General features: G+C 38.4%; 1 protein-coding gene across 4 annotated transcripts in view; it reads left to right on the top strand.

Annotated features, from left to right (window-relative positions):
• Window positions 1-12045, top strand: part of ift80 (intraflagellar transport 80 homolog (Chlamydomonas)) — a 64904-nt gene that overhangs the window by 22115 nt on the left and 30744 nt on the right. For all 4 annotated transcript variants that reach the window (XM_044354876.1, XM_044354878.1, XM_044354880.1 and 1 more), the window contains 5 exons: window positions 1947-2057; window positions 2223-2291; window positions 5126-5235; window positions 9030-9119; window positions 9205-9342. In XM_044354876.1, the coding sequence (XP_044210811.1) occupies window positions 1947-2057; window positions 2223-2291; window positions 5126-5235; window positions 9030-9119; window positions 9205-9342 (518 nt within the window). The remainder of the gene's footprint in view (window positions 1-1946; window positions 2058-2222; window positions 2292-5125; window positions 5236-9029; window positions 9120-9204; window positions 9343-12045) is intronic.

Raw genomic sequence — 12045 nt, 5'->3', positions numbered from 1 at the left:
AAAAAATCTGAGGGGAAACACTGATTGTAGTAATATTTCACTTGACAGCGCAGTCGGTGTGAAGTGCATCTGCTGTCGCTTAAGTCTCTTCTTCGGTCTATATTAGATATAAACACACAGAATATGGATGAACTGTTATGGCAGGCAATGTGTGGTCACAACACTAATGGCAGTGTAGGGTTGCATAAACACACCCACAAACTGAGGCAGCAATTTTCTCTGGCAGACCAACGAGTAGTGAAAACTCTGTTACGATTCACTTTTGCAACTTTCTTTTGCTTTCTTGCCTTGGTACAGTTAAACACATATCAGTGTCACCCTTATTTTGCTATTGTTTTTAAATAAATTATTGGCTATTGTAGAAAAATCAAAACATGACAATCACACAGATTTTGGTGCAATTTTTTAAATTTGGATTCTGTGCAGGATACTTTTTTCAGAGATATGTGTAATACAGTTGAAAAGAAAGTACATAAAAGCTAGGGTTTTATTGGGTGGGAGGACTCTGCATTCATTTTGTCACTTTTCCTAGTTTGGTTTGTTTACTAAACCTTTTTTTCTGTGCCAGTATATTAAATCTGTATTTTGTATAGTGCATATGCAGTTGACTTTTTTCCAGTTGCATAGAGTTAGAAATAAATGTTTAAGATTTTATAGCTCTATTTTCGATCTCTACTTCCAAAACAAAATATTGAACATCTAATTAATAAGTATACTTCATTATTTTGGGATGTTTAATATTTTCCCGTGGCTTAGAAGCATAATTGCATAGTTTAGATGCATAATTTGACATCTACCAGAGAGGATCTTGTGTGGAATAGAAGTAGACTAGTTTCAAAGAGGACCAAATTAAGCATGAAGCATATTGCTGGGGTTTGTGTTTGGAACAACTATCTTGTTCTTCTTTTCTCCATGAAATTATAACGTGTTGTCACAATAGATTTCACACAGATGACTCATCGAGCTTTTCTTAACATAGCATCTCAAGAATATATAAAATTCTGGTATGAAAATAAAAATCTGCCAGATAAAAAAGCACACCAACAATTCATCACACAAGAGCATTATAGACATAATGTTGGGCTACATAGATGTGATTGATTGAGTGTGACTGATGACGTAAGTGAACATTTGGATGTAACAAAAATAGAAATTATATTTTTCAATTAATTTAATACAGATTTTTAAAATTTGAAGAGTCCTTTAGAGAGCTGTACATGCTTGTTATATTCACTACCTGCTGGATCAGTAACATCCACTTTTGTTGGCATCTCCAAATTTAGAAATGGGAGAGAGCAGTAGCATGCTGATTTGCAGTTTTAGGCCACCAGAAATTACATAGAACATTCAGAATTTTTTAATACACACTGCCACAAAGTATATGTTAGGCTAGTGTCTTCAATAACTGTCTCCATGCCTGATCACCCTTCGCGTCTACCGAATAGAAAATTGCCCTAATTCAACCAACGGAAACCCTTTAGTTTTACTCATCCGCTTCATGTTGTAAGTTTATAATTTAGCTGGGAGAAAGTATAGCTTTGTTGCTAATTGTGTGTTAGGGAATTGATAGTTATTATATGTATTATTTATAGTGCTGGATTATAAAGTTTCAAGCTTCAAAAATGTGTTTTGGAATGGATGTGGTAAAAAAAAAATGTCTGGCCCATTTGCCTCACCAAGCCACCTGAATCACTTAGAGTTATGAAACCTGGTCTTTGTGTTCTCTATATACAGTGCCAGCCAAAAGTTTGGACACACTTTCTCATTGAAGTGAATGGGAAGGTGTGTCCAAACTTTTGACTGGCACTGTCAGTCAGCATCCACTCAGTAGCCAGTAAATTACAGCAGACACTTCTGCTCCTGAATCAGTGACTGTGTACACCTACACCAGCCCAACCTTGAATTTGGAACTTCCATATAGTAAGCCTCTTTTCGTCTCTTTGCAGGGAAGTTCCACCTGACCTCCAAGATAGGGCGCATTGAGAAGAGTGTTGAAGCACACAAAGGAGCTGTTTTGGCTGGCAGATGGAACTATGATGGGACTGCTCTCATCACAGGTAAGACAGATAGCAACATACATGATTTCTTCATATTTTCATTGACATTTATCAAATACTAACTTAATCTGTTTTAAATTTTAAAAAAAGGTTTAAATAAAATTTTATATATTTTTTTCAAATTCAGTTACATACATGTTGATCTGTTTCTGTACTTCTGCATAGCTGGAGAGGATGGGCAGATCAAGATCTGGTCCAAAAGTGGGATGCTGCGCTCAACACTAGCCAGCCAAGGTAAGGCTAGAGACCCAGCTTTAATTGACTGAATTTAAGCCACATAACTGTGACTAGTGCTTGCAGGAAACTGTTGTTCATAATTATAAATGATCACAAAACAATTTATATATGATCATTGAACCAAATACTAATGAATGGAATAGAGCTCATTCATTTGTTATGCACTCATTATTTACTCTGTGTGCAACTAGCACAATATTGGTTACAGTTTCCTTGCTTGATAGACTGAATGGTAAAAGTAGAGCTGAACAATTATTTTTATATCAAAATCTTAAAGAGTCCAGGTTTCAAATTGCGTTAGCGCTGATATTAATAATAGTCTACATTATTTATAGTGTAGTCTTAACATGTTCTAACACGCAGCCTGAAATGACAGCTGTCGCTGTAGCTAATGATCGCTCATTCAGTGAGTTGGCCAAACCACAATATGAAACTAGCGATGTCATCCAAAGATGGTTTCTGTATCATTTTTATTTTTGAAAAATATTATATTCTTAAAGACCAGGCGAGTGCAGAGTCATTGTGTTAGTAATTGATGTAGGTGATTGCATCTTGTTTTTTTCAGACAAGGAGTTAGTTAGCCACTAGCTTGGTATACTTGCAGATTGAAAATGACAGACAAATAGACTTTAACCTTGAAACATGTCATTGTTTAAACGTATCACTTTAAATCCACTATGTGAAGAATTTGACATTTTTTCAGCCTTAAGGCAATATTTTCACATTAAAACTTTTGTGCATACATAAATATGAAAGCTCAAACACTGTTCACAATCTTGTCTACTGGATAAACTCATCCATCATAAAGTAACTTGTAACCAACTGTAAATATTAAGACAAACAGTAGTAATAACCCAAACCCTAGAGCTGTATGCACAGTGGTTAAAGTCCATGTTCATTTCTAGATATAAATCTTGGTTCACATAATTTGAATGTGCATGTGAGAAGGGGACTATTTGAGTTTTAGCCATAGCAGCTGCCAGGCATCAGCAACCATGTGAAGCCAGTCACCGACCAACCAGCTGCAGGCATTTAGTAAACACAACACAACACACCACCACCAATTACACCCTCTCTGTCTCTCTCTATCACATATATGCATAGTACTGATTGTTTTTGCCCCTTTTGGTTTAAAAAAAGCGTCTCTTGTGACAGAGAAAAAGAGCAAGAAGCAGAGACCTGATAAAGATACTAGGCACTCAGAACTTCAGCTTTATTTGTGTGTATAATTTCTTCTTCTCAGTGCTATGACACGCAAGTTCACCTCCTCATCTGGCTCCTGTTTGACACCAGACTTAGATTAACCGCCCCTGTAAATGAGCCTTGCAAGTCCTCCCTCACACAAGGTCCCAGATGACAAATGTATTGCCACACCTTACATATTGTTTGATTTTATTCTTCAGACTTTCATTCTACATTTAATATTATGCTTTCATTATAAAAGTGTGTGCATGGTCGTTGCGTTCATGTATGTGTGTTTGCACTGGCACGCAGGCTGAACGATCTGCAAGATTCATTTTTTATGCTGAAGCTGCCTTTTTATTCAAGCCAGATTATTTACAATGACAATCAAGGAGGAAATGTTTTTTTTTTGTCTCTTTCCATGGCTTTGTGTTTGTGTGGTGTGAATGTGTTGGGCCTATTGGGATGTAATTGTGCTCAGTACAACCAAAAGCAGAGTCGGTCTTCCAGTCCTTTTTTTTTATTTTTAAATGAAAAGCACCATAAAGTTTCAAAGCTTTATAGCAGTGGAGTTTTATTAAAAGCCATAAAAAAAGACTCCTAATGATACATTTCTCTATCCAGCATTCACATTACAGATGGCTTACTTATTAATTGATTCATTGTGCTGTTTGACTTATTAAGTATTTCTACTCAGTAGTGAAATAGAAAAGAGATGAGTGGTGGATGAACGGTGGCTTCTAGGGAAATGGATGGCACACTCCTGCTGAATGACGGGTGCTGTGAAAACTTGGCAAGAGAACAGCAATTGAGCCCGAGTATGTAGGAACATTTTCCCTTAACTGGCTGTTTGAAGAATGAGCTGCTGAACAGACCAACAGATTTGTAGAACACCTGGATATGTATGTATGTGTATATATATACACATACATACATATGTGTATATATACACATATGTATATATATAGCACTGCCACAGGGATGCACCATCATCCACATGGCTCTCAGATCACTGCAGGTGTTGCCTCTCCTTAGAGCCCAAAACAGGCTGTGAGGTGTGTCCTCCTTGGGTACTATGACCCATTTTAAGAGAGACAGAGCTCTAGGAAGAGGTTGGAAGTGAGCAAGAGGGAGTACAGAGGAACTTGTCTCAACCCCTCTCATCGCCTTTGTCAGATTTAGATCATGTGACCAGTTGGCATTTGTGAGAAACCACATGCACCTGGAGTAGGGTTAAATGTCAGGCCCACCTCCCCTACACACACGCGTAGCCACAACCCAACTCATATGCACATTTTCCCCAACGCATGTGCACTGTAGAGGTTAGGCAGGTTTGCTCAGCTGGTGTGCCTGCAAGCTAAGTGCTGTTTCATTGGCTGAATGATGAGGAGATCTCTGACTCTGAGGGAATGTGAGAGGAGGAATTAGCAAAGCTGTATCCTAGAGCTATTGTTCATATCAACTCCTAGTTTGTCAACAAAAGAGGGAGAAATTCTTACACATACAATTTAAATTCACATCCTTTTAATATAACCTAAGATAAGTATCAGAGTTCACTAAATTAATTTACTTACATTATTCGCTGAAGCTCAATAAATTGTTCTTGGGTTGAAAATAATGCAAATTGTCATTTTCTGTTTATCCTCTAGGGTCTCCTGTGTATTCTGTGGCCTGGGGTCCGGACTCAGACAGAATCCTTTACACATCAGGTCGACAGCTGGTCATCAAGCCTCTGCAGCCCAGCGCTAAAGTCATACAGGTGCACTAACTTTATTTATTCTTATGTACTTTGGTTGTTGTTTTAAGAGGTCAAAAATCTTTTGTAGCTGCTTAAGATTAAATGAATGAAAGTTTTGAAACACTATTTTTTAAAAGTTATGGTAATTGACTTAAAATCATGTTAAAACTTGATACAGAGACCACATGTGACTCACCTCTATTTATGGTCATTGCATATGGGATTTAATTTCAATCATTTCTTGGTAACATGACCCAGTGACTCCAAATTAATATTGTTAACTTTTACTATACTAAGGCTACATGGAGTATATGTCATATGTTACCATAATATGCTTAATTTTTACAAATCAGTCAATATCAACACTGAGGAATTCTGCTGCTTTGTCCAAAAGTTTCATGGTGAATTAATGACTTCAAATGAATGTGAAAATGCAGACAAATGGAGCACAGCTCTTTATAAACTGATGAAATTTTCCTCATTGCATAAAAAAGTTTTAATGAACAATTGAAAAATTGAAATGAAAAAATATTAATAATGAAAAGATTATTAATAATAATCTGCCTAGTCACCACTATAGTATTTAATGAGCAGTTTCATTTCACTTGTCTCTGTTTGCCTTGTTAGTGCCAATGACCTGGCAAGAGAGGCCAGGATCTTCCTAGTGGCACTGGCAGGTAGTGGCACCTCATTGGCAGCTTTTAGCACCGCAGTGACAGCCTGCGGCACCTCAGTGGCAGTGGCACCTCAGTGGCAGCCTATGGCACCTCAGTGGCAGCCTGTGGCACCTCAGTGGCAGCCTGTGGCACTCTGTTGGCAGCTGAAAGACACACTGTTAACTAGGGTGGGGCCAAATTTCCTGTTTTGTTTTCACGACACGTCAGCAGCCGTAAGTCTGTTTTAGGATGGTTGTTGAGCAACCATGTTCTACTTTTTTGTTTTTCATTCATTTTATGTAATTACTTCCACAAAAGAGGTTATAATTTTGCCCGTTTGAAATAAAAAGGAACACAAATACCCTTTACTAATAATTACTTTTATAGTCACTTATAACAATCAGCTATAATAATGAAAAACAAATCCTCCGTTTTATTTAAGAGTGAAATTGTGTTATGTAAACATAATTGTGTGAACACGGTATGATGACTTGACTGAGCTGTGTTTGAACTTCACTGAAGTTATGAGGAAAACCCAGAAAATGTTGGGCTGATTTATTCCTTGCCCCACACCCACGTTGCTTACATTAATTTAAAAAAAAAAAAAAGTATAAATAACATGTAGGCTACTTAACCTCTTAAACTCTACAAAGATGCGGGTGTCCTTGGCTGACAGTGGGCTCTGTCTTAATGCTAGAGTGAAGATTCTGGTATCATCTGAAACTAGATGACGGCATCCAGGCTAGCTAGTCATGCTAGCTTGTCAGGAAGAGGCTGGATAACACTCCAAATTTAGGCTAAATTTTGGCAAGGGCAAAACAGGCATGGTCAAAAGGGTCCCCTGACGTCTCACTTCAAGATATCTGAATGAAAATGGGTTCTATGGGTACCCACGAGTCTCCCCTTTAAAAATATGCCCACTTTATGCTAATCCCATGCTGTTTTGGGCAAAAACCATGGCATTTTTATTGTGCAGTATAAATGTGTTATTTTCGCCTATTCTAAAAATGGTGTACTTGAATATTTCTGGGGATCCCTTAACAGTCTTGGAAATGCATAATTTGGGTACGACTGGAAAACTGAGACTCTTGTGGATTCAATGAGCCCACTTGTATTCATGTGTGATGATATTAGTCCCCACAGTAGCCATTTCATTGTAGTGAGACCATTTTTTGAAACTTGACCTCACCATATAAAATGACCTATTGTGATCTCTAGGAAAATCACAGCCTCATGAAAGTTTACAGCCACAAACTACAGACCTAGGGTATTCAGAGGATGTATGGCTTTCCTAGGTATATTGACAATAAGGGGGTTTCTAAGCAATTTCTAGAACAGTGCTCGCCATCCAATCACCGAAAATGCAATTCTTACAGAAACCTCCAAATGTCAAATGTTTCCTATGGTGGTCCTCAAGGTCTTTGGGTCTTAATGTGGTATTTTGGAAGGATTTTTGGTCATTTTTATCAATTCTCGATTGGTCAAAAATGGTTACATTTTGTACCAAACTTTATCAACCCAAAAATTGCTGCAACAACTTATGAGACATAATTGAGCATGGGAATGGTCATCATATACTTCCATAATAATGGAACCCTTTTACACTCTAAACTTTCAAAATTTGAATAGGCAGCTAACCGAAACACAATGTTTATAATACATTTATGACTAGAAAAACTTGACATACAGTGCTGAGCTGCATCTCAAATGAATCACTCTTGTGGCAGCCAGTGGCACTCCTGTGGCAGTTAGTGGCACTCCTGTGGCAGTTAGTGGCACTAGCTGGAATACTTGATATCATGATATCATGATATCAACTTAACATTACTGTGACCACTAAATATGTGTAAACAAGATGATATATAGCAATTAAATAAGAATATACTAAACTTATGTTTGCTCAATTACATTTAAACCTGTGTTTACGCAATTGTGTCAACGTAATACAATGTCACTCTTATAGTAATAAGATTGTGGATTTGTTTTCCATTATTGTAGCTGATTGTTATGACAAAAAGTAAAAGTAATTATTAGTAAAGAGTGTATTTGTATTCATCTTTATTTCAAAACTGGCAAAATCATAACCTCCTCTGCGGAATTAATTACATAAAATGAATGAAAAACAAAAAAATAGTACGTGGTTGCTCAACAACCATTCTAAAATGGACTTATGGCTGCTGACCTGTCGTAAAAAATAAACCACGAAATTTGGCTCCGCCCTAGTTGACAGCGAGTCTTTCAACTGCCAACAGAGGGCCATAGGCTGCCACTGCGGTGCCACAGGCTGCCACTGCGGTGCCACAGGCTGCCATTGAGGTGCCACAAGCTGCCACTAAGGTGCCACTACCTGCCAGTACCACTAGGAAGATCCCGGCCTTGCTGGACCTGGCATCACAATGCCCTTTGCCTCTTGCCAGGTCTTTATAAATGAAACTTGCCGTTAATTGATTTGCATTGCTATACAGGGGCTAAATAACAGGGACAAAAATGCAATAGATCTATATGTGTTAGAGTGCTTTAAGGGAAGGTTGCATCACTGAGGACCTTGCACACCAGTGAGAATTTTTCTTGTTCATGTATACATTCGTTTATTATTATTCTTGAAGCTGAATGGCGCCTGGGACCTTAAATAAACAGCGGAGAGTTTTATATGCGCCTTCTCAACTCTTTGTTCTCTCTCTCTCAGCTATTACCACATACGCATGCGCGGGCACCAACACACACACATGCCCAATTTCATCACCTCCCTTGAGACCCCTTTGAGACCAACGCGGTGATACGGGTTTTAACTGTATCTGTGGTCTGTCTGAATGGGTCAACATGCTTCAGTAAACCAGGGTTGAACAAGGGTTGGATGCTGTGTGGCTTTAGTGAACATTGTGAATGTGAGGATAAACAAACAACAACAACATTTATATACTGCCACTCCATTGTAAAAAAATAAAAAAAGAAAAAAAAAAGAGCAACATAAAGAGAGAGCGAGCATGAGAGAGTGAGGGAGAGTAAGTAATCAAGATAGAGTGAGCTTGAGAGAGAAAAATGAACTGAAACTTGTATGTAATGTTATTATCTGTGACACAAGTTTCTCAGTAACTTGTGATAGCAGTGTTAGAGGTGTGAGATCTATGCATAACTTTGTTGTGATCTGTCTCTCTCTAGTGGAAAGCTCATGATGGGGTCATTCTGAAGGTGGACTGGAATTCAGTCAATGACCTCATACTGTCAGGTGGAGAGGACTGTAAATACAAGGTGAGCAGTGTTTAGGTATACTTTTGGATGTCACTGGATCTTTTAAATTGTTTTACACTTTTCAGTCTTTGTCCCTCTTCAACAGGTATGGGACAGCTTTGGCCGTCTTCTTTACTCGTCATCGTCTCATGACTACCCAGTCACCTCTTTGTCCTGGGCTCCAGATGGAGAAGTGTTTGCCATGGGCTCCTTCAACACCCTGCGGCTCTGTGATAAGACTGGAGTAAGGAAAGCCATTTTACCTTCCATCAGTGCTTTATTTTTGAATTGTTTTGTCCCATCATGACGCTCACAATAGCAGTCACTTCAATGGTATGTCAGCAGTTGTAGAAACTTACAGATGCTCTTGTCGTTCATATATGAAATGTGGAAGTTCTTGCCTATCTGCAAAAAACACGCAGGAGGAGGGGAGACTGAGTCTAAAAAGATGTAGCAGTAGCTTAGTACATCGAAATAAGATTAACTGGGAGATAAAAATATTGCTGAACTTTATAAATATTTATGTTACTGACCTCTTTGAGTTTCAGACTTGATGAATTCATTCAATTATTTTTGGTATTTTTGTGTAATGAAGCTTTGCTTTACTGAAAGCAGGACATACAAGTCATGTGCCACATTAGCTGGTCATTAAATTATCCAAAAACCAATATTGCTTTGCACTTTCAGCTACACTCAATTCACTACCAGCACAAATACACACTTGCATTAACATTGCAATTTTAGTCCTCACTGTAATTCCCCCTTTCACACACATGACCAAGGAATGTTAAAATGTTGATGGCAATCATGTGCAATAGTGTGACAAGGAAATAGATGTTTTCATTCATAGGTTGCACCGTGTAATTCCAGTGATAACTTCCTGTTACCTTGTTAAAGTTCTGCTTGTTAGTCAGAATAGATAGAATTATTCAGATGCAGCATTATTTCATGTTAGAAGTAATTCATACAGCCTCACAGAAAAAGAATATCTTGGTGGCTATCACCTTATATTAATACCAAGAACAATTCTGTCAACATTTTACGTTCACCATGTTAGATGACACAAGACTGCATAAAACAAAATGTTGAAAGTATGTTGATCCTAAATTAATCACAGTTTAACCAAGGTCTCATCCCTGATCTTGTTTACAGTTGTTGATCACATTGTAATATTTTGACATTTCTGACGTTTCTGACATTAGAAGTCTGATGTAAAATGGGTATAAGCCATCATCTTTAGTGACAAGAGCTCAGAATGCTTCTAAGTTGAATGAAGAAAAGTAGTTTGAATGTAGTTATAAGCAGCTGCTCATGACATGCTTTGAAGGATATATACTACTGTAGAGCTTCTGGAGTCCATGTACTTTCCACATATGATAGTATGCATTTCTGTTTTGTGTATCTTATTTGTTCATGCTCATTTATCAATACAACATTTATGAGTTATAGTCAGTTACATCCTTTTCCCTGAAACACACAGTATCTGTGGTTCACTGTTAGCTGTTCCAGTGCAGTGTGGTTTATATTATGTAGGCCATTATATACCTTGTGCTTTCTATACATTGTTCATCTCTGTAAACCACATTCAGCTTTAAGCCACATGTTCATGTTACCTGGTGCTGATGGTAACTGGAGTTGTAATGAGAGGGGAAATGAGAGAATGATGAATGGTAATTGTTGTTTTATTATTGCTGAACGTTTGGCCAGAAACAATATTATTTGTTCGCTGCTCTGCCCTCATGGGACGTTTTAGGGCTTCTTTACGTGGAGATGTCAGTGTTTTGCTCCATCAGACCTGTTGTAATGAAAACAAACAGCCGGGGCTGGGTTCTTGTGTGCTGATCACCAGGCATTTCATGCTCCATTTTGATTTATTTAGGATCAAATGGCTTTTTTTTCTGGAGCACTAAAACAAATGGGCTGGAGAGAGGTCTGAGCCAACACATGTCTTCTCCAGAAGGGCAAGGTGTGTGTGTGTACGTGTTTTGGAGAGGTTACATTAATATCATGCGTAGAGTATGAATGTTTGAAGGAAGACTGGGGAAATCCCTCAGCCTTTAGCATTACTTTTGGTTTTCTGAACCAGGGTTTACAGTAGTTTTTCGGAACAATTGCCAGATTATAGCTGTGAGCTGATGTAATCATTCAAATGAAGCCAGCTTGTATCCATTTTCTCAGTCTAAACAAAAATAAAAATGAGTGTGCTATTAAAACTATAACAAGAAGAATTGCGTACAACGTGCTCCTTTTATTTTTTGTAATGACCCGATTCACCTTACGCCCCCTATTATGGGTTTGTTTACGTGGTTGATTTGTTCCATTGTTTTGTCATTGCACCACTTGCTTTGCTGTGGTGTGCCTCAGTTAAGGCAGTGTGATGATGATGATAATTATGATGATTATGGTTCTGCCCTACTCTAACTGGAGGAAGGGTATGCTTGCCTTCTCCTCCCTAAAGCCCCTGAGAGACTGTGTCTACTGTAGCATGGCGTGGGAGGCTTGCTCAAGAAGAGGAGGGGGCGGGAGAGAAAAAGAGTTTAGAAAAAGAAATTCACCCTCATGGGTCACTCCATTTAAGTGTCTTTCTATGTGTGAATGTAGACATACAGTACACTCCTCACGCATCAAGTTAGGCAGTTTGAATTCATGAGCACAGTTGGGCTCTGTACTATAATAACTGTGCATTTGAGTTTACACACAAACACAGAAGCCATTGACCAATTATGAGGGCTTTACCTGTGTTGGTGCTGTGGTTTGTTTGCGGTGCAGTAAGGGTTAAGCATTCGCGAAGAGCCTTTTCAGTTACTAGCGGGACTAATGGGAAGGAGTTTCATTTTGTATCTGCTACAATGAAACCTTGCACTTTAACGTACTGCTGCTGGCTCAGCAGGATCAGTCCCGCGCATTTAACCCCTTCACCTCCCGTCCAGCCCGGCTCTCCTCTCGC

This window comes from Thunnus albacares, chromosome 6, assembly GCF_914725855.1.
Source record: "Thunnus albacares chromosome 6, fThuAlb1.1, whole genome shotgun sequence".
NCBI classification, from domain to species: Eukaryota; Metazoa; Chordata; class Actinopteri; order Scombriformes; family Scombridae; genus Thunnus; species Thunnus albacares.
This window is presented reverse-complemented; position numbering and strand designations above follow the sequence as displayed.